This window comes from Lates calcarifer, linkage group LG6 (genome assembly GCF_001640805.2).
Source record: "Lates calcarifer isolate ASB-BC8 linkage group LG6, TLL_Latcal_v3, whole genome shotgun sequence".
NCBI lineage: Eukaryota > Metazoa > Chordata > Actinopteri > Centropomidae > Lates > Lates calcarifer.
Window position 1 is genome coordinate 24,125,469 of NC_066838.1, and position 23,299 is coordinate 24,148,767.

The following is a 23,299-nucleotide window of genomic DNA, read 5'->3' on the forward strand; positions in this document are numbered from 1 at the left end:
GCTGATCTCAAGTGAGCAGCAGTTCAGCAGAAGAGAAACACCTTGTTGATGAGAGAGGTCAGAGGAGAAAGGCCAGAGTGGTTGGAGCTGACAGAGAGGCCACGATATCTCAGATAACCACAACTGTGGTGAGCAGGAAAGCAACTCAGGATGCACAGCATGACCAACCTTAGGGTGGACCACCATGTTCCTGGCTGACCTGTCTGAGGCTGCAGCGGACAGAGGCTCAGCAAAACTGGAAAAACGAAGCCTGGTCTGATGAATTTTGCAGATGGTCAGAATTTGGTGTCAACATCAAATTCACAGACCCAACCTGCCTCATGTCCTGCTGCTGGCTGGAGCTCTTGCCACATTTTGGACCGTTTTTTTTTAAACCATTCAATCATGGTTTTAATGCCACAGCCTGAGTATTGTTGCTGACCACGTGCATCACTTTAAGGCCACAGTTTACTCATTTTCCAGCATGAAAATTACTCATCTCATGAACATGAGAATCAGATCAGTGTACTTCAACATCCCCTCCCCGTCACCAGATCTGAATCCAGTAGAACACCTCTGGGATGTGGCAGAAAGGGAGATTCGCAGCATGACTGTGAGTCTGACAAATCTGCAGAAACTATGTGACACAATCACATAGAAAGAAACAGCCACATAGAAATAAGGCTGTTGTGAGAGTGAAAGGAGGCTCTCTCCAGTATTAGCAGGTGTTGCTAATTAAGTGCTCAGTGAGCATATGTGTTATATCTTCATTATAAAATAAGGAGGTGAACAGGAAGAGGAAATGTGCTCAAGCCTTGCACTTAAAAAGATTGTTAAAGATCTACACAGCTTGCACATAAAGTGCTGCTTCCTTGCTGTATGGAGAGATAAATGGGAACACTGGAAAATGTAATGTAGGTGGAAATGTAAACACTAGCTTCCTGTGGCCATCCTGATGTACACAAGAGCTGCATTCAGTAATATTTATGGCCCTGGAACAACTCAGCACTGATCTCATTAATCCTGGTTGGCTGGGACTCACTACCTTTAAAGCTCCTGTGCCTGCTGCGTTCAATAAAACACAAACCTGCAAAATGCCACATTAATACCACAGTTACTTATGCTTGAAAACATAAAAATACAAATGTTACAGTAATTCATAAGTATTTTATTACACAAAGAAAATTGCTATCACAAAGTTATCACTGAACATTTAGCAATAAATATGAAGTCCGTACACGACAGTATAATGGCGACTATGTTTGTTACTAAAAAAAAGAAAAGACTTGACGATGAAATTGAACAAGAGGGTCACAAACACACACACATACATAGAAAGAAAATGACAATCAGATGATTATGAATACGCCCTCCATGACACAGTTCCATATTAGGTTGGAACCAGGTTTCGAGTGTTGTTATAAATGAATTCTGTTCAGCTCAGTCCTTCTCCACAGACATTAATCCAAAGTTTCTGTGCTTTCTGGTCTCGTCAGGAATATAAATGACTAACAGAGTATGAAGCAAAAGCGCAGCATCTCAACTGTCAGTTCCACTCCCCATGTTACAATCTGATCCAATAAAAAGGCGAACATTTGGAGCCGCTGAAGCTCCAAAGAGGCCGGCAGTGAGCGAAGGTGTCCTCGTGTCCGGTCAGGACAACCAATATACACTCTCTCTTCCCTTTCCCCATGTCTTTCCACTTTCACCTGCTTCCTCTCTACTTTTCTCTCCTTGGTTCTGCCCCCCTTCAGTCTGCGGCTGAGTTTAGGATGGGCCTCCGCTTCCCTGGGCATCTTGGCTGGTGGAGCCCTCTGCCTCAGGGGCTGGGGAGGCCCCCGGGTCTCCTTCTGGAGGAAACCGTGGGAAACAATAAGCACAAAAATCAGATCAAAGATGGTGTTTATGATCAAACTCAGAAATGGTTTGGCATTCCTAACAGCAGGGAATAAATCTGCCTTCAGGATCCTGAAAGAAATACATAATGAGAATCCTGAGGAAGGAACTACAGCTTCCTGTAGCAACACAGTGTCAGCATGATAGGAGATTACTTCTAAATTTGTGGTTTCCCACCAGACCACTGTTGAGACTGGTTTGATTTATAGCAGTCAAATTGGTTATCATGTCATGGGAAACTTCGTCTTAGACTGAGAGGGAAGTCTGCACGAACGATGCAACACACAATGGTCAGACTGGGGAACATTGGCGTCACATTCAGACATGTTCCTCCTAACAACCTGACACTCTACTGAGAGTAGAGGAAGCAATGACTATCTGTCATTTTGCTGCTGTTATGGCTCATTTAGCACTGAGGCCAAAACAATCTAATCTCACTGAGACCACGACCTGAGCATTACCACCTGTCTTTGTTTGGTGCCTTCAGGGCCAGGGGCCAGTTTCTCACAGGTAGACTTTGACTGCAGCTTAGATCAAACTCATAGTCAGACGTCTAAACTCATTCACCACACACTGTCTGGTCCGTGACCATCTTCAGGAGGACTGATTTGCCATGACTTCTGGGTAAATCACTGTGTCAAACCACTCAGCTCCATTCACTGAAGCAGAAAAAGTTTTGCCCTCTGGAAGAATTCAATAAATTACAGGGACATTTTACTGGGAAAACTCAGTAAATGTAATAATGCAAAAAAAAAAAAAGAAAACATACAGTAGCATAAAGTCTCAGCACAGCTGAGACCTGCAGCAGAGCTGAGATGCTGTGGCTTCTTGTAGCCAATGTTGTCAGATTACTGCGGCCTACAAAACTCTTCTCTCGTGAGTCAGCAGGTTTCATGGATTTGAAACATGGGTCTTAGTTCTGAGTTAGCCTGGAGGTAAGGTGGCTAACTTCTTCTAAAATAAGTCCGTTTTTTATTTTAATGTGTTATATTTTGAGGTAAATAACAGTAGACCACACTGTGAGAGTAGTAGTGGTGGCAGGCTGAATAATCCACTCACCTTTATACCTGAGTAACTCTCCCTAACACATGGTCACACCCTGACGTTGTCTGACTGCAGCAGGTTTGAAAACTGTCTACCTGACATTAAACTAAACTGGGAGCAAAATTAAGGCTGGTCTAACACTACAGACCAGTCTAAAATATCTTTGTGAAACTGGCCCCTGGCCTTTAGACAACAGTATGTACAAACATGGGCATATTTCTTTTGCTTTTACACTATGTTACATGTGTATTCAGGTGTGTGTTTACTGACCTGCAGCCTTCAGGTCCATCTCTGCCAGGTCTTTGGTGAGTTCACTGGTGCTGGCCACTACCGACCCCTCCCCTGAGATGTCGGGCACTGCGTTCCTGCGGCCTGTGCGATCACAGTTGATGAAGTCTGAGTACGACGTCTCCACGTCCATCATCTGTCCATGACCAGCGCTCTCATTACACCTGCCAGAGGGAGGAGGGGATGTCAGACGGCTGCGGAGGTGTTGCAAGAAGCAAATAAATCACCCTGCTGTCTCCCTTCAATGGTCTGCAGGGCCTGTGGGAGGACACACTCACTGTGTCCTGTGCATCTCTACTTCAGTGGAATCAACGTGACACATAAGAATACTGGCTAGACCAAGAAGAAAACAAAAAAACAGAAAAGCTGAGCTATTTAAGAAGCAACTGAGGATGACCAGAGACCAGCTGAGAGGGTGATAGCTGAGAGAGAATTAATAAAAAGAAGAATGAAGCTGTTAATAATTGCTATTTCTGCACAGTGATTAATGGCATTACCAATATCTGTGCTAATTGGTCATCCTAAAAACAAAAAAGCTGCTCTGAATCTCTCTGGGCTCTCGCTTGAATAGTCAAACCCCTCTACTAGAGTCAATTTGTCTGTCCTAAAGGTACTGACACAGCAAAGATTTAAAAAAGAAGAAGGCCTGGAAAAAGCACTGATCAATATGGAGGGCCAGAGGAAAAGAGCTTTAAACCATTCAAAGGACAAGCAGGCGGAGCCAGAGGGCCCAAGCAAAAAATAAAAGAAGCTCCCATTTGCCATTCATTCCTCCTCGGTTTCCTGTTCTCAGTCCATATTTAACTAGGTCATGGATCTTGCCAACCACTAAAACACTATACAGCTGGTAAGTCCTCAGAGAGAGGAGGACAAAAAAGAAGACTGCTCCAGAAAAGAAAAGACAAGCAGAAAGAATAGGAAAGGTAAGAAAATAGTAGTAAGAAATGACACAGTGTCAGACTGTAAATGTCGTCACAGCTGCTCCTCTCTCTACAGCTTCAGTCCCTGAAGACAACCCCCACTCTGCCCCCCCACAGGCCGGCACAGATAGCAAAGACCTCACTGCTCTGTACGGGCAGCATGACTGACTCCATTACAGCTACAGACTTACCCCACTAATAAAGCATGTAACACTACAACCGTGACAGAACAGCTGAGCAGCTTAACTATGAATCTGCAAGAAACATGAGGGGGTCGGAGTCTCGAAGGGAAACAAATGAAAGAATGGGAGAGGAATAAAAACGAGCTGGCAGACACCGCTACGACACGCTGACCCGAGGCCAGTCTGTTCCCAAACGCTTTCACTCACATTCTTTTAGTATCATTCAAAAGGTCCCACAATTGTTTTCTTTCTCTTATGCACAGTATGTGTCCCTGAGAGGTCATGAGCCCCGCAGGCGTAGGCGACGCCAGTTGCGGGGGGGGGGGGATGTGAAATCTGCGGTGAAGGGCAATCTTTAAGCCCCTGTAGGTAAGAGCTGCTCCGCAGGAAATGTCACTGAGTTCTGGGCTGATGGCATTTCCCTGAGTGCTCCCACCAAACACAAGAGCCACTCTGTATTCCCGACTGCAGATGGTGGTGTGATCCTCTGATTGTCATCTATACAGCCGGCCTGTGCAGTCATTAGTGAGCCGAATCACCGTGGGAGGCCAGCGTCTCACAGGTTCATAATTACACCTTCTACCTCTGCCACAACATTGAGGTCATACAACTGAGGAGGACTGAACCAGCTGAGGAAAATATGTAACACTGCTTTCTCTGACTTAACACTGATTATTTCCTATAAATCTGACTGCAGGTCAGATCTGTTTCTGTGCTCTACATAGACCAAGATAAACAAGATATTATTGCACCACAAACTTACTGATAACTGCTGGCTGATTAGCACATAGACAGAAATATCATCAGTGACTATTTTCATAAGTATTAAAGTTAAAATGTCAATAATTATCTGGCTCAAGTTTCTCAGTGTGCAGGAAAATGTGTTGGGCATTTTCTTTATTCTTTTTCAGACAAAATGATAAACTGACACAAAAAAATAATTATTAGCTGAATCTCAAACACTAGCTTCACAGCTCTTTGCCCTGGATTTCTCACTATACTGTGAGTTTAGCGCTTCATCTTTACCGTAACAGAATAAACACGAGAGTGGTATCGACCTTCTCCTCTAACTCTTCAAAAAGCAGCAAATAAGTGCATTTCCCAAAATATCAAACTATGCTTTAACTTGCTGCTCCTGTTAGACGATCAGCTCTTATCAAAGATTTCACTGGAAGATTTTTGACTATAAAAACACAAACAACTAGGACCAACTGTGTCTCTAGTGCAGCAATGACTACGTCTGTGTGCTGTGTTATGTTTGCCTTTTTCTACTCCATTGCCCCAGTTGTTATGCGGCTTATGGGAGCCCCATCTAATTGCCATTTGTTTGTTTAATTAGTCGGCTTGCCTGTGCATGTGGATCAAATCCTACCATGAGATCATTAACAGGTTTCCATGGAGGGACGATGATGGTGATGATGGTGGTGATGATGATGTTCTCCCCCTCTGCTCTTCAGCACGTGTTTACACTCTTCTCTGCCTGGCTGCCTGGTCTCAGCTGCAGTAGAAGCAGTTTAATGGCATCGTATTTTAAAATCACTTTATCCCAGATATCCCCAAAGCTCACTGTGGTGATGAGCTTGTTTTTGTGGCGCTGGCTGGCTGACTGAAGCAGCGTAGGTTTTTGTTGTTCACCTGCTGTGATTTGTATAATGCAAATGAACATGTAAAGTGACTTGGAAGCAGATGATCTGGAAGAGACACCGATGACCTTCTGCATGGCTGAGCTAATCACAGCTCTTGTTCAGTAAGTGGAATAACAGCATAGTCATTCACTATCTTGGGCAGCAACTAACAATTATATTAGATTTTCTATTAGTCTATCAATCTTTTTTTTTTAATGTGTCAGAAAATAAAGAGAAATGTCACATATTTCTGAATGTGTTTGGCATTTTTGTTTGATAAATTACTTAAATTAATAAAAACAATTATCAAACTTTCTGTAACTTTACCAATAGATCAAACCTTTCAGCTCGAGCTCCATCCAGACCAGCGTCACAAAAGAGTCTTGGTAAATGGCATTTGTCCTGTTAAAGACAATATTTTTGGGGTGTTACACTGATATGATGGCAGCCTTGTATCATTCATAGCTTTTTCACAGAAATCTCAAAAGTATCTCATGACCTCGCTCCAGAAATTATGACTTATAGCGCTTGTAAAGTGCATGTCCTAGTTAAATAAAAAAGAGTCTTTATGTGAAAGGCCAGGCTGTGTATACAGTGGGAAACTCGACACAGCTGCAGCTGGAAACACTACCACAAGACAAATGTCACAGGTGTGTATTTTCACTCAAGACAATAACAACTCAATCCTCAAAGGGAAATCACTGCAGCTCAGCTCATGAGCTGAACTCAGCTTAGCCTCTCTCCCCCCGCCCTCCGTCTCCTTCCTGCTCTGCACTGTAAGTGTGGATCGTTTCCAGTGTGGGGATTTCTCTCCGCAAAGTTATTTCAGGAAAACATCCTAATTCAAATTCTGGTAATTCCTCCATTGTGAAAGAAAGGAGCTGCATTATCATATCTACACAAAAAGCACTACAGCCTCATTGTGAATGAAAGTAAAGGCTAAACTAAAGAGCACAACAGCAGTACATATGTATGCAGAAGTCTGACCTAAACAATGACCACAGCGGGCAAGTGACATGTAACAGGAAAGGTTTTGGCTTGGAGATATTAGGAACAAAAGCCTTTGAGATCACTGAGGGAATATGAGTCAGCATAGCCACTTACACTGGCCCATTAGAGAGGCAGGCTCACTGCTATCCCGCTGGAGCCTTTTAAGCCTGATTTGTGTGTAATAAACTCACATTATCTGCAATAACCCACACAAAGACCAGCTTCTTTGCTGATTTCGACATCCATTAGCATCGTCTACACAACCAATTTCAAGTCTGTCAACTAATTTTGCTGCATTTATTGACAAAGCAAAAAGCCTCCACGTGAATGAGTTTCATCTGCCTCTCATAGCAACTCAACTTTTCCACTGACCTTACTCAATACTCACTCAGCCTTTAAGCTGGATGTGATCTAGCTGACAAAAAAAAAAAAAGCGAGAATGAGTGAACAATACGGAGCTGCAGTGATTAGACGATCAGCTGAATATTAATTGGGGACTTTTTTGATCATCACATAATTGTCATTTTTAAAGCAAAATGCTTAACGCTTTTGCTTGTCTTATATGAGATAGTAAACAGAATATTTTTGGGTTTTAGGCTGTTGGACAGACAAAACAAGACATCTTAAAACACTATCTGACTATAGACGAAAAGATAAACTGATTAATCAAGGAAATAATTAGCATATTAACAGAAAACACAAAAATGATCATCAGCTGCTAGTTTGAGTATGTTTGCTATCTTTACTTAAAATAAGTCTTTGTAAAATAGCTGCTGATTCATTTTCTTTTGTTCGATCAACTGATTTTTTTCTTGCAGTACAAAATGGAGGCTCAAAAGCTCTCAGCTATTACGGCTCTTGTGGTCAACTGATGCATCCAAATGAAAAACACAGACAAAGCAAAAGTTAACAACAGACTGTGTTTCTTACCAAAGTAATCAGAGATGTTTCTTGTGCTGCTGGACGCCTGCGAGCAGAACCAAACTACTTCAGACAAATTCATCCAAGTCCATTCACCCTGCAGTGCTCAGTGTTACACACTGAGAGCACCATAACAGTAGTGTGCCTCAGCTCTTTGCCCTCCTGCTCGCTGCCTCTCAGCCCCCGTCAAATGTGGTCTGGGCACTGTCTGTTCACATGATGTCAGCAGCTGCTTGGTTGACAACGAGCCCACTTCAAACACAAGGGAGCTGTATTTCCTCATCGGGAATAGCATTGTTGTTCCTCTCCGGTCTCCCTCTCATAAATAAATAAAAGCCCTGTCCATTCAACTCTGGTGTATATATTTGCCCCCGTATCCTTCCTCCTCTTATGGGACCCCAGGCAGGGTGTGAGGGCCTAATTTCCCCTGGTGAAGTGAGTATTGCAACGTGCCAGACACCTAGCTTTTGCTCCTCAGTAGTCAGCCATTTGCACTGACACTGAAAACCTTCCCTGCTGCGGAGATGAGCAGACACAAATCTCCACTACTCACAAGAACTTTTTACCACCTCTCTCTCGCTGGCACTTTAAAGTCTCCGGCTTACCATTAAGCCCCAGTAGAAGTCTCCATCTTCTCTGTCAGACATGCAGAATTATCACTGATAACACTGGATACTCAATGCAATTTTCTATCTTCTTTTCACTGAGCGGAGATACTGAGAATGATCACTGCCACTCTCGCATAATTGCCATCCTAAATGAGCGTACTGAGCTCCTACGCCTGAAGGCATTATGAATCAGCCGAGGAGCAGGAGATAAGAAGCCTGACCAAGGCTATTAGCATCAGCTACTGTGGAAAAGTCTTGAGTGAACTAATGAATAAAACAAAAGGCGCGGGCAAGGCTGCTACTTCAGAAAGCTGCGGCCAAATCAAAAATCAATCCAGCTTGGACGGACTATCTCGGCAGGCGTGCAGAGGAGCGGCTAGAGTCGTGGTTCCCCACTTCACAACTCAGAGCACTTCAGAGATCAATTTCCAGCATTTGTCACTCATGAAAAGCAAAACATACATATGAATGACTGTGCTCCAAAAAAAGACGTAACTACCATTAAGAAAAATGATACCCAGTCTCTGATGTTCACTTCTTCTTGATTCGTTTACTCGTTGTTTTGCCTGTGAAGTGTCAGAAAAGAGGGACACGCAATTTTGCAAAGCCCAAGGTGACATCTTCCATGGTCCAAAACAATTACAGTGACCTAAAACAACGAACTACAGCATTTTTGATTGATAAAAGACAGAAAGACACCTTCTTGCATTACTGTTTTATGTCTGTTTGTTGGTTTATTTATTGACAAAAAGTACTGAACCGATTTGCACCAAACTTGGTGTAGGAATGGGACATGGGCCAGGGACGAACCCATTACATTTTGGTGCAGATCCAGTACAAGAGGCAGACATGACAAATAAATCATTCATGTCATCAAACCACTTCCTTTTTCCCTTTCATTTTTCTATTATAAGAAGTAGGCAGACAAGAGTAGAGTTCTTTGGCGGTATGCCCTCTACCCAGTGTCATTCTAGTTACAGATTAATCTGCAGATTACATTGTTTGTCTATTATTGAATGTCAGCTGATAGAAAAAAAAATCCCATCACAAGTTCACCCTGAGCTCATGGTGAAGCAATGAAATGTCTTCTTTTGTCAGACCAACAGCCCAAACCCCAAAAATATTCACTTTACTATCACCAGGAAATATTAACATCTGAGAAGCTGGATCTAGAATTGTTTTGGATTTTTGCTAAATAAACTGACTATTATTAAAATTGTTGCAGATTCATTTTCTCCCAGTGAACCAATCAATTAATCTACTGTTTGTTTCAGCTCTACTGTAGCTACACGGTACGATGAAATCTTGTGAACGAATGGAGTGCAGCAGCTATAACTTTCAGGACTCCATATTCATGCAATCAGTTCGGACCTTCACTATGTGCATTTTTGTGACCACTTGCTGGTGCACATTTGCAATTTCACCATGGAGCAGAACCAACCCAGAAAAGCCTGCAGTCTCCAGAACCAAAGGAGGAGAGTTTTTTGGCCACATCAACACAACAGTCACTCCCCACCCACCCACTCATCAGATCTGGCTCCCTTCAACATCCCCAAAATAAAATTCAAGCTGAAGGGTTGCTCTTTTGACACAGTGGAGGAGATCCAGTGCAAGTTGCAGAAGGTGCTAGATGTGCTCACAGAACAGGACTTCCAGAGAGCTTTCAAAGCATGGCAGGAGCACTGCGAGCGGCGTACTGCTGCAGAAGGTGACTACTTTGAAGGAGACAGAAGCCAAATTTAAATCTGCTTGTTACAGACGTGAGTTTTTTTGATTGCACCTTGTGCGCTCAGTATTAAAACGATACCAACAGCAGAGGATGGGAAAGATGGAAATGAGTCTAAACACGAAAAAGGCAAAAAGCATGTTTATAAAAATGAAGAGTTAAGTTTTCCACAGGGCTGATGGTTTTAAAAAACACCTCATCACCAAGAGTGAGGATCAACTATCTGCTCCCTGCCTGAGAAACTTCAGGCTACCACTGGCTGAAGGAGGATTAGAAGGTCAGAGATGCAGTGCAGCAACATGAGCCCGGTGGTCAGAAAAATCAATTCTAAACTTTACAGACAACCTGTGTGGTTAAGCGTCTCTGTACAGAAGGTCTTCCTGACTTTGTTCTCCGAGTTACCAAGATCAATGCAGCAGGTGGGGCTGCTGCTGCTGCTGAGCGGGGATCAGTGCAGAACAACTACAACAGGTCTGGCGAAAAGCGTGGTCACACCTTAGATTTAGTTAATAGCTGTTTTACTGTTACTACTGTTCAAACTGCACATACTGCAGACACTGGATGAAAGATTTTAGGACTACCATTTAAAGACAATTCTCAGGTGGAGAAAAATATTATTCTAGTTTCTCACTCAATTTCATCATCAAACAGTGCTTTGAATAATTTAAAAAAAAAAAAAAAAGCTTGTTTTTACGAGCTGGCTGAGGCAAACTCTCCACTAAACTTGAAAGGTAAAAAATCCACATTTATTGATGTTTAGGTGGATTAAACGATGGTACATCCAACTCTTGGGTGTCAGTATCGAAGTGAGAGGGATTTCAGGCTTTTACTGCTTCATGTAGCTGTGATGTGCACATATGTATTCAGTGGTATGTTGTGCTGTGTATGATGAGGCCTGGAGGAGACATACAGATAGCGAGCAGTAATACAGAGGATGGGACCTCTGGGTGTAGCAGGGAGGAGATGAAACTGTGCTCCACATATAAACTGAAAGGCTAATAAGAAATGAAGGGAACCAGTAGAGAATATAGCCTGCGGTGCAAACTAATTTTACTACTCATTTTGAAAGCTGAATATCAAAGTGAAGGACATTTCCCTGCTTCATAAAGATTACTTGGAAATGATTTATCGTGTTGGAAAATAATTCCTGTCCTACATGAGTAGATGAGACATTCACTGTGCAGCTTCTACATACCTGTTTTAATACCTCAGCAGCAGCAGCCGCTTTATTAGGTACACCTTTAAAATCCAATGCAGTTGATGTAATAAAATGGCCACTGAGCGTCTATTCTGTTCATATCTGAACATAAATGGCAGCACAGAAATATGTTCAGTTCTCCTCTCCATCATTCCTCCACCCATCGCAACACAATGCAAAGTCAAAGGGTTACTTAGAAGAGGCACCGCTCTCTTCTAACACTGACAGACTTACAATAGACACACCCAAAGAAAATGCAGCAGAACCAGAGATGTTGTCATTTTTTCCCCCCGCAAATTGTTCTTCTTCGTCAAAACCTGGCACCTACTTAAAGCCACAATGCAACTCTGCAGACGGTTATGCTAATAGCAGCTAATGTAGCTTTGAGCCTCTAGCCTCAAGCAGAGATGAGGAGCAGGCTACTGAGGTTTAGTAAGCTCTTTTCTTTCCAACTCCACACCCCCGGATTTTTTCATTTTCAAACTTGTGGTCTTTAGCCCCGTCCAACGCTTACTCGGCTGACTCAGCTGACTCAGCTCCCTCTGGAGCCACAAAAAGGCTTCATACAATTCATATACGCAGTAGTACTTCTCAAGACTTGTAAACAGATTTTTAATGTGCAAAATCGGAGTTCCCCCTTTAACTAGCCAGCGTCAGAGCTGTCTGGCTGAGGCTGAGCTCGGTTACTGGACATTACACTGGATTCATTCTTGGTCGGGTGCAGTGACTCTCTGGAAATCACCACCAGGCGCCTGAACGCCTCACAGCGACGACCACACTCGAGGAAGTTGACTGTCTCCTGGCTGTGGTTTCACATGGAACTGACATGAGATGGTGAATAAGAGTACTTCCCAAATTTCCAAACTATTCAGTTAAAATATATTAGATGACATCAACAAGTGATTTCACACCAAAAGGCCACATCATGTCCTCATGACCTGCTGCTGCACAGAGAGTAATTCAGGACTTCTAGTTATTTCACCAAACACAAACCACACTGATTATTACAGCTGAGAAGTAATGTTAACAGAAAACATTTATATAACATGCTTTTTCTGAATGTGTGTAATTAAATGAGACAGATCTCCTCTGAGTGACACCGACTCTGCACAAACTAGAAACCCAAACCACCAGGACACCAGACCCACACACTTAAATTGATTTTGTTAATCTACTAAGTCGCCTCATCGTGCAAACAGATGGCAGGATTGTTAATAACACTGAAGAGACAGGCAACCTTGCTCCCCTTTGTTAGCATAGCTCACTTAGCAACAGCTGGTTCAATCAGTACCAGTGCTTAAGCAAAGAGAGCCAGTGCACCATCACACTGCTACGCCTCCACAGGATACAGTTAAGTATCAGATACATGATGTGGGATTGTTCTCCATGTTCGCAGGTAAGTAAAGGTTACATTACCGAAGGTAACACTGTGTCCTTTGTGTCCCTGTGACCCAAAAACTGCAAAGAAGTCGAGACCGATCGCTGTTTTAGAGGCAGCGGAGACGAGCTGCCAGACGGCCAGACATATGAGACCGAGTCTTCTGCAGCAGCATGCCCTGCCTCGGGCTACAGGGAATCCCCTGGTTTGTGTTTGTTTGTGTGTGTTGTACGTGTGTGTGAACAGGATGGGTGTGACTGAGAATCATCAACCACCCATGATTCACAGCTGAGTCAGGAGCAGGTGCCTCTACTGGACTCCAAAATGAGACTGTGATTACAACCCCCTCTGTCCCCCCCAAAAAAAATCACATCTCCATTTCCGAATGGCGCAGCAACTGTTCATTTAGAGTCTCATCATTCTTGAGACTCTTCACAGGCAGTGTTGTTACAAAAACAAATGTGTCGGGAGAAAACAGATTTTATAATGACAGCTCTTGTCTGTAACGTCCCGTATCCCTCCCAATAAAAACAAGTAAAAGATGAATGTTCCTGCAGATAAACATCTCCAAACAGTTTTTCCCTGCTTACTTAAAAAGCCAAACTAATTTATGACTGTGTAAAGCAGCTGAAGGGGATACAGTAGGTTAAGAACATGGCGTGGCTGTAACTCTTAAGGTGCTACATCCGTGTTGAAAATATTTAGATGTGGGTGACTCTGCTGTGTCTGGAAAGGTACTGAGGCAGCTGAAAGGACACAGAGAACACAGTTTCTCTGAAATGTTATGAAAGTTGTATTTCTTTTATGTCTGCTCTTTAATGGGTATTCTATACAGTTTACTTTGAACTGTCAGCATTTTAATATTGTGCTTTTATTCAATTTAATAAGAGCTTAAAGGATTAGCTGATAAAAATAATTAATTAGCAACCATTGCTAAAAAAAACATCTTTAGCTCTGAGTTTGCTGATTTACTGATTAAACGTCTTTTGGGTTTTTTACCTGTTGGTTGGACAAAACAAGACGTCACCTTGAGCTCTGAGCAGAATACTGATGGGCAATATCACTATTCTGATATTTTATAGACACAATTATTAATTTTTTGATTTATTTAGAAAACAACAACTGCAACATTTAGTCAATTAATTTAAAAGTTGATCAACAGAAAAATAATTTGCAGCTATTTTGACAATCGATGAAAAGTTTTAGACTGTTGGCTGAACAAAACAAGACATTCGAAGATGTCACCCTGAATATTATTAACAAGCATTTTCTCATGTTTTATGGACAGAAAAACTAGTTGATTAATCAATACAATAATCAGCAGATAATGACAATAATCATTAGCTGCAACCCTAATTTTTAAATCATCTTTCATGCTTCTCAAATGTGAAGATTTGATCTCTGTTAATCTCCTCTTCATTTCGTTGGTCAAGAAATCTGAGGCACATGAGATGAGAGCTGCACCTGAGAATTATTTTCATTAAACCAATTAATTTGATGATGATTTTCTCGATTAAACCATGAATTATGAGATCTATGTCAGAAAGTGTGGAGAAAAATATCCATCACTGTTTCCTAAAGCCCAAGGTGACGCCTTCAAATGTTCTGTTCAACCAACAACCGAAAACCCAAACATATAAGACAGTTTATACAGACGACAAAGAAAACCAGCTAATATTCATATTTCAGATGAAATATTAGATGTAGATCAATTTAGTTAATTAACAGAAAATTAACTGCACTTTCAATAATCAATCATCACAGCTTAATCAGGCAAAAATGCCACAGATTCTGTGGTTCCAGCTTCTAAAATGTGAAAATGTGCTGCTTTGATTTATCGGTAATCAAAGTATTGATATAGCTGTATTACACAATCACACTCATTGTGAGGATTGAGGATTCAAATTACATGAAAAATGTATTTTAAAAATGGCCGTCCAGATGTTCAGGTAACAATCACACAAGACAAAAAAAAGCTGCAATCCTCACAAATGAGAACTTAAACGACGACTTTAACGCTGAATCGATTGTAAAATAGTTGAAGATTAATTTTCTCTTAATGGACTAATTGATTAATTGACTGTTTTAGTTTTAATTACTTCTAGTCTCCACATGTCAACAAGCTCTCAGGTGTCTTCGAGCTTGGTTTCTCAGTCTACAACACAGAGGTACACAGTGAGGATAACTGCTGCGCTGGTTGGTGATTTTCCTCCCACTGTCCGTTCTATCTATTCTAATTCTACTGCAAGGTTGCCCGGTTCTATTTCTGTCCACACATTTAACAACACGAGACCTCAGCAGGAAGCAGGTGGTTTGTTTGCCTGCGTTGTTTATGCCCTATCTTTTCCCAGGCTCTCTGCACACACACACACACACACACACACACACACACACACACTGGAGGCTGAGCAAGACCCATGGGCTCACGACGACGACAACGACGATGATGATGATAAAGTGAAGACGGGAGTAACAGATGAGGGGATAGGAGATGAGAGGGTGAAGGAGGAATGGAAAAAGATGAGGGAAGGCTGATGAGGAAAGGATGGAAAGCAGAGAAATAGCATGAGGATGACAAGAGGAGAAAGAGGGAGGATGAGAGCTGCAGAGAAGGAATGCATGTATGTTTATTGTATTTGCTATATAAGGAAATATCGCTCGCAGGCTCCAGTGTTTTCATTACTTTTCTCAGAACTTGAGAAACACGATACATCCTCCTCGGTTACACTGCACCACACAACCATTTAGCCAATTTGTAACAGAATATGTGATTTGGTTGCGGGCTACGTCTCTCTGCACCACCTGTTAGAGGCATTTCACCCACAACTCCTTCATCCTCTCTCTAAAAAAATAACACACACCAGAAACTGCATTCAGCCAAAACACTCCTCACCTCCAGAGCTTGGGAAACTTGATTACACTAACTGCAACTGCTCTTTACGCTGCATTTCCAAATAGTCCTGAAGACAACGAGCGGCTCGTCTCACCTGTGCTGATGGCCTCGGTGCGCCGGAGGTTTGCAAAGTGATTCCACTCAGCAGTTATCACCACACTTTTCTTCCACAAGTTTAGGAGGATGTGGGCGTCATGTGATTTGATTTGCTGAGTCGACGGGGATAAAACGGCACACACCGATCCCTCCCCACGAGCAAAACACACACACACACACACACACAAACCCAGAAGAGGCAATCGTTGCACTTTTCTCAAGACCTAGATAACGAAACCATCGTTCATGCTGGTATACAGGACGAACACCCTGAGCTTTTCTAACCTGCAGGCCACCAAGACTACCTGTGATACCAACGCAGTGAGCAGTGGTGGAAGATGTACTCAGGCTCATTACTCAGCTAAAAGTACCATTACTATAATGTAAAGTACTCCATTACTAGTAAAAGTTCTTCATTCAAAATCCTATGCAGGAAAAGGTACAGAAGTATTATCAGCTACACACACTTCAAGAATCAAAGTAAAAGTATTTGCTCTGCAGAAAAATGCCCATCTCCATCTTCTATTCTAATTATTATGGGATGGCAACTAATTATTTTCATTTGTTGATTAATCTGCCGGATTTTTTCTCCACTATTTGTTTTGACTGTAAAATGTCAGAAAATAGTGAAAAATTCCCATTAGAATTTCCCATTCAGCAAAATATAACATCTTCAAAAATCCACAGATATTTGGTTTACAATGATACAACAGAGAAAAGCAGCAAATTCACACTATTGAGAGGCTGGAAGCAACAAATATTTGGCAACGTTGCTTAAAAAATTATTACACAGTTGCCAATTCATTTTCTGTTGATTAGCTCGTGGATTCTTCAAATAATCTTTATTATTTTATCATTAATACTGATTTTACTGCTATAGCTGGTCAAGGTGGAGTAACTCCTTTATATGCAGTGAGCTAGTTAAATCCAGGGGTTCCCAACCTTTGGGTCAGGCACCTCCAAAGGGTCACAAGATGAATCTGACGGGGTCATGAGATGATTAATGAGAGCATATTTATACTCACTTTTTTTTCTAAACTTTAATTAGAAAAGCTACAAAACTTGCAGCCCTGCCTTAAAAAGCCTGAGTAAAGCTTTCTGTTGGATCCCATTCAGTCATCATGTAATACCCACTGACAGGCCACTGAACTACAATCAGCTATTTGTCTTTTTAAGAGTAATTAGCACATTTGATGAATTAGGTTTTCCTCTAACAACAGCATCAGAAATGAGACGTACTTTTAATTCATCGCTGTCAAGTGAATTTCATGACATTAAATAATTTGCTGTCTAGTTCCTGTGAGCGGCCTTCTGTCAACACAGCTCATCGTTTCCCCTCCTCTGGGATTTAGATGAAAACACTTTCCAGTTAAACAATAAAATATTTTAAAGGAAACTGAGCCCGACAATTCCCTCAGCGGATCAAATCAAAGCATCAAGCAGATCACAAGCCTCTGATTCCCTGTCAAACACTGAAGGTCACGTTGTTCCACTTACCCTTGAGCATCTTTTCTGTCTCATCATTTTTAAAGTTCATTGATTTCAGCACTTCACTCACATCACATGGAATTTAAAATGAACCACTCCATCTAAAACAATGAACGCTCATTTTCTTTTTCTTTTTTTTTCCCATGATGGGGGATTCTCATCAAATCATCTTTCACTGACCTGCTGGGCCAAAAAAAGGACACGTCTATTTTACTTCCAAACCAATTCACATGGATGAGAATCCATCTACATAATAAGGCTTGATTAAAAATTCTCTCGCCAGATACATTAAAAACAGTGTGTATTCAACACCTCAACCCTGCCTGTGAAATTTATGTCGATGCTATGGACCGAATCCAGCTGAAGTAACAGGGTGTAACTCGCCTTTGCTACATTAAATCAACTGGTTTAATGCTGAAAAACAGATGTGTTTTCACTTTGAAAAGCAACCTCAACAAATAATGTAATTTATCAGGAAGAGGGAAGACATGAGGAAATAGATTTGGATCTTAGAAATCTGTTAACAATAAAAAATTGACTGATGGATGTTTACTATCCATCCATTTTCCATAGCCGGTTACTGTGTGCAGGTTTGCAGCCAGCTGCAGCCCATCCCAGCCTTTAACGAGACTTTGGAACAAGTCATTTAAATTGTCTGGGTCAGTAATACCATTTCCTGAGCCAATTCTCAGTTGGAATAAAATCAATCAAACATTTAAGTGATACTCCACCCAAAATCTATCTTTTGGGTATGGCACGCTCACTCCCTGTGGGCGTAATAAGTTAGTAGTTTGATTCCTTGCTGAGAACAGAGGCTGCGGTCAGTTTGTATCCACAATAGTTACAGTATATTTCGATGGTGACCCAGTTTCACAGCCGAGAACAGAAACTTCTCAGACTGTTCCTGCAGAATAACTGTCTTCTCTGCTGTCTGTCAGTGTGTCCCCCTACACTCCTATTTTTGCCCACATATGGTTAACAACACTGCTTACACACGACCCTGCCGACCCTGCTTCTTTGCGCTTGTTGGAGCATCAGCCTCCTCCTCTTCCACTGGTCAGAAACCTTCTGCCACGCTTTCAGCTTTCATGCTCGACTACTTGACCAAGATTGAAACCGCTGCGTAAAGAACAATCATGATCTTTAAACTGCTTTAACTTTGCTATAATTAAAAACTATTTTTGCAATAATGTATCAAATGACAATGTGAAAACAATCTGTAATGTGAAAAGGGTTTTCAGCTCTCAGAGAATCGGTTCCAGCAGCAGCAGGCGGCTGTTTTTACCAGAAAAAAACTCTAAAAACCGACTGTACACTGTCTGCTCAGCACCAAACTGCAGACAGGCACAGTTAGCGACTAGCTGGTGAAGCATTTAGCAGCCAGTTATTTCCCTCAGGAGATGGTAGAGACCAAAAACAGCAAAAAGAGAGTGAATATTGTACACAACATTTATCAGGTGGCTAGAAACACAGCTCCAAACGCTGAATCACCTGTTTGCATTTTAATCCTCTGTTACGATCAAAGGAACAGTAGAAAAGCAGTTTTTCCACATTGGCCAGGTTCTCCAACAATGCCAGAGCAGCTGTCATAAGACAGGACTATTACCCACAGCTGTGGCTATTTATAACACCTGTATCATTATTTTATTTAATGTATTATTATAGAAATTTAATCAGTGATTTAGTTTATGGTGCCACTATCAAAGCAGGACTTTACAAGCTGCTTCACAATCAGGGGCAACATGAAAAGAGCACTAACAACAGGCAAATATATTGATTTTTAAATGAACCATGTGCATGCTCATCTCAAGCATTCTTCTTTTCTGAATACCAATTTCTGTGTGGAAAAAGCCTCATTTAAACATCCGACCCCAGAAATGATGCACACAGATAAACTGAATTCACTGTCTAAAAAAAAGGGAAAATGTAGCTTTGACTATATAAGAAAAAATGACAGGTTAAATAATCATCTCACCCGTATAACCAGAATCTCTCACAGAGGTCTGCAATATCAAAGTGTAGCAGAAAGCCTTTTCGGTCTGTCACACGAGATGCTGAAGGCCGGGGTGATGGCACTCATTTTCTCCTCATGGGGAAGTCAGAGAGAGCTAAAAACAGAGGAGCTTAAGTCCTCAGCGCACAGGGCAAAGAATGTGGTTGGAGGTCAACGCAGTTGAACCGACAAATCCCTGTCCACAAAATATGTACACATTAAACCCATGATTACACAGAGGGAAAGCATACAAAAATAGACCCAGAGCATTGTGTTCACATAGTATCAAACCCCCTCCTGCTTCACTGTTTATGGACGCAGACTGTTTTCTGATCCCAGTATGGGAAGGTCTCTGGGCGGGCGACTGATTGTGGACATAATCTCAACGACATCTAGAAGGCACTTGAACTAATTCTGAGAATAGATTGCTATTTTTATCCAAAGCATGTAATGACCTGTCCTTATTGCAGAAAAGCACTGAATCCAGCTGATTCAGATTCCCATTAAAGGACAACATTCTCTGTGTTCTCCAGCCAGGAATGAAAGAATCTATTTGTACCATAACATATCAAGAGAAGCTCAGTTTAAATTTCCCTGTTATGGGAAGAATAAAGGATTATCTCATTTTATTTAACCTTCAGCTGGACTTTCAGTGGAATACAGAGAGAGCAGTTTGGCAGGGGAAAGAAAGGAAAAACCTGATGACTGCTTGCGGAAAAACAACTGACAGGAACAACCACACAGTAACCGTCCCACCCCCATGGTGTATACTTAACACAGGCTCTCAGCGCAGGGATATAGGGGTCCAAATGTTCTCAGAGTAATCATGTTATTGTTGGCAGCCCTCAGCAGGAGCAGATATGACTTCCATTTGCTGAAGGAGTTGGAGGAGGAGATCGGCGTTAGTAAGAGTGTTGGTCATGCAGCACTGCAGATAATCATAACTGTACTTGCATGACCTGATTACTCATGATCTAGCTGCTTTCCGAACAACCGGTGTCACAGATTAGAAGATGCGTAGACGCACAAAAGGCCGCTCCGAGCGAGGCGAGGACGGGCCTTCGTAGCAGCCAGAGCATGAGCACATGTGTTCTTAATGGTAAGTGGTTCTGTATTTATCTTCTGCGCGCCTCACTTAGAGTCAGGAAATATGATTGAAACGCGGGAGGGAAGGTGCTGCAGGGCTCTGTCAAAGGTCAGCAGGGCATGTGTTTGTCTCTCTCTCTCCAGTAGCAGGGGTTTTCTAGCATCACTGCGCTCTCTGTTCTGGCTCTTCTCCATCCCCCCTTGGCCATGTTGAAGGATAACAGACCATGTTTGGTTTGCTGGTACAACGAGAGGAGATGAGGCCACTCCAAAGACGGCCATATCTGACATCAGTCTGTACGGACTGAACCAAATCTAATCTTAAATTCATCAAGTGGCTTAATCCCGTTACGACGTGATTTTTCCACTAATAGAAAAAAAACTCTAAGCTCCTTAATGTCAAAATTTTGCTGCTATATAATGTATGACCAGAGAGATTCACCTTCAGCTGAAGCTCTTGGCAAATTATGCAAACATGATGTGCATTTGTTTTTGCTGTTTATCATATTACTGGAGCTGAAATGATTGGTCGAAATAATCTGCAATTATTCTGATAATCACTGCAGGGATTAGGAGGATTTCCTGCTCGTCTTTGTCTCGTGTGACAGCAACCTGCAGGTTTTGGAGAGCTGTTTCACATCGTCACCTTGGCTTTGAAGAAATTGTGATGCACAGTTTTCACAATTTTACACACCAAACAATTCACCAATCAATCAAGAAAATAATCTACAAATAAAATAAGAGTAGTCATCGGTTGCAGCCGTGCAAACTACCCTCACTTCATTCCTTTAGGTTACATTTTTTCCCATGGACCTAGAATTACGTAGTCGCCTGCTTTTCTTTCCCCAAAAAAATTAATCTAAAGTGTCACCACTGACGTGCAACGGTTTCCCTAAGCCATGAAATGCCAAATCATTACAAATCACAGTTCCACCCTGTTTTTAAACACAGTTCGTTAAGCTCGTCCCTGTCAAGACGTGCCACGATCCAGCTCTGTTAGCCGACACCGGTCTGGAAAAAAAACCACTGCTGGTTATAATTTAAATCAGAATGTCTACGTGGTTACTGTGCACGGAGCTCAAGCAGAACACTGTTTTGGTTACAGTCAGCCCAGTCGACAGTGAAGCAAACCACCACAGGCAGGCAAGAAGCCAGTATTTATTTTCACCAGTGCCCATGCCCAGTGACTGGCGCTTGCCCAGCAACACTCATGCAAAGTGGGGGGTCCCCCTGCTGCTGCTGCTGCTCCCCACCAGCCTGCTGCTGCTGCTGAATCTCTGAGCACCATCTCCATCCAGAAATGTCGTGAGGAGAAAAAAAAAAACTGGACTGACATGCTTCCTTCTTCACTCAGCAGCCAGGTTATTGCATGAAAAGCTGCTGTCACCACTGCTTTGTTAACCTTATTGAGTTAGGAAATAGAAGATGAAGTTGATTTGTGTTTAAAGCGGGGGGGGGGGTGAAGGAGGGGAGGGGAGGGAGGAGGGGTGGCTGGCTGGGTGCACTGACAGAGCAAAAAAGCACAGTTGATGAGAGAGGAGATGAGGGCTTTCAAAAGCTATCCAGGCTGTCATTAGCTACACTGAATGCAGCAGCTAATGTGTGGGAAGGACGTGCATGCCAGTCCTCTACACTGTACACACAATACACACACACACACACAGGCGACTAGCATAATGGATACACTTGAATGCATCATACAGTCGAGGTGGGAAAAAATGTGCATATTATTAACATTCACACTGCAATTCCACATAAACCTGCAGCGAGGAGGGGGGGAAAAGGAGGACGTTCATTTGACAGATTCAGCGGACGAAGAAAGATGTATTGTCTAACGCTGGTCGCTGTGCTGGCTGGAGAAAAATGCCTCACTAAAATCATGTAGAAAAGCCTTCGCTTCGTGACTCTGCAGCTCCCCTGCGGACGGTCACTTCAAATATCAGCGTTTTCGTGCACGTTAATCCACGAGAAAAGCGCACACATAGCGTCAGTACAAAGCACCGCCACTAACCTTGGTCGGGTCGCCTCCTGTTATCCACTTGTTACAATGGAAATTTAACACCATGGATCCTCAGTTAAGTTTCCTGGCAGTCGGACAAAAAAACGCAGCAACGCCGAACTGAGCCGAACTGAAAGAAGCGGGCTGGGTGTGAGAGAAATAAACAGATAATAAACGTGTGGTGAAAAAGAGTCTCTGTGTTGGAAAAACAAGAAAAAAAAGCCTGAGTGTTTTCTCAGGGTACCGTCTGCGAACAACGAGAAAAAGGTTGTGTCTTCAAACAGCTGTTTTCCAAAATGGAGTTAGCCGTGTCTGAGCCAATCAGAGTCAGGCTGTAGAGGCTCCCACTCCTCTGTGGGCTGGAGCCAACGCCACACCGCACTCTGAAGATCAAACACTCACATTATACATCTCTTTGTGTGTGTGTTGTTGTTATTTTTTAAGCTTTCATGTCATGGCAGCTTTATTTAGACGCACATCAAACCACCAGACACCTCGACTGACGACAGGGAACCCCCAGATGTTTCTAATGCTGGTTTTCCTGGATTGTTGAACTGTTCACTCTGCACATGCAGGGTTCAATGTATGTAACACTCAGTGAGCAGTTTATTAGGTACACCACATAGGGGGCCCAGAATTTGTTGTTGGGCCCAAACCCAAAGACCCAAACTGAACCCCAGTACACATGCTCTTGGTTCCTCATGAACCAAGAAACCTTGCAGGGCCGGCCCAAACCTTTATGGGGCCTTAAGCAAATTTGATTTGGAGGGGCCCCCTACTGCCTCAGTACCATAGAGTACAAACTAAATGAACCGCTTTAACTGCTTTCAGTTTTATTAAAAATTGCAACGTGCCAAAGTACAAGAACAGAATGATCTACAGCTACATTTTCTTTGATTATTATTGACATAATTTAATATATTAGAAAGCACTTGAGTGTTCTTGGGGGCCCTCTGGTGGCCAGGGGGGCTTTAAGCAGGCGTTTGGTT

General features: G+C 42.4%; 1 protein-coding gene across 8 annotated transcripts; it reads right to left on the reverse strand.

The window, feature by feature from the left end:
• Nucleotides 1-1,126: 1,126 nt before the first annotated feature.
• pkig (protein kinase (cAMP-dependent, catalytic) inhibitor gamma) lies at nt 1,127-22,612 on the reverse strand. 8 transcript variants are annotated; one of them, XM_018688080.2, is made up of 4 exons: nt 22,323-22,612; nt 5,682-5,807; nt 3,190-3,371; nt 1,127-1,829 (listed from the first exon to the last, which is right to left on the reverse strand). In XM_018688080.2, exons 2-4 carry the CDS (start codon nt 5,690-5,692, stop codon nt 1,747-1,749), a joined length of 276 nt encoding a protein of 91 aa, XP_018543596.1. In that variant the 5' UTR covers nt 5,693-5,807; nt 22,323-22,612; the 3' UTR covers nt 1,127-1,746. The 8 variants fall into 8 exon arrangements, with proteins under 8 accessions (XP_018543596.1, XP_018543597.1, XP_018543595.1 ...); XM_018688081.2 differs by lacking the exon at nt 22,323-22,612 and adding an exon at nt 7,855-8,058 and having other exon boundaries at nt 1,127-1,826; XM_018688079.2 differs by lacking the exon at nt 22,323-22,612 and adding an exon at nt 7,855-8,040.
• Between the last annotated feature and the right edge of the window lie 687 nt (nt 22,613-23,299).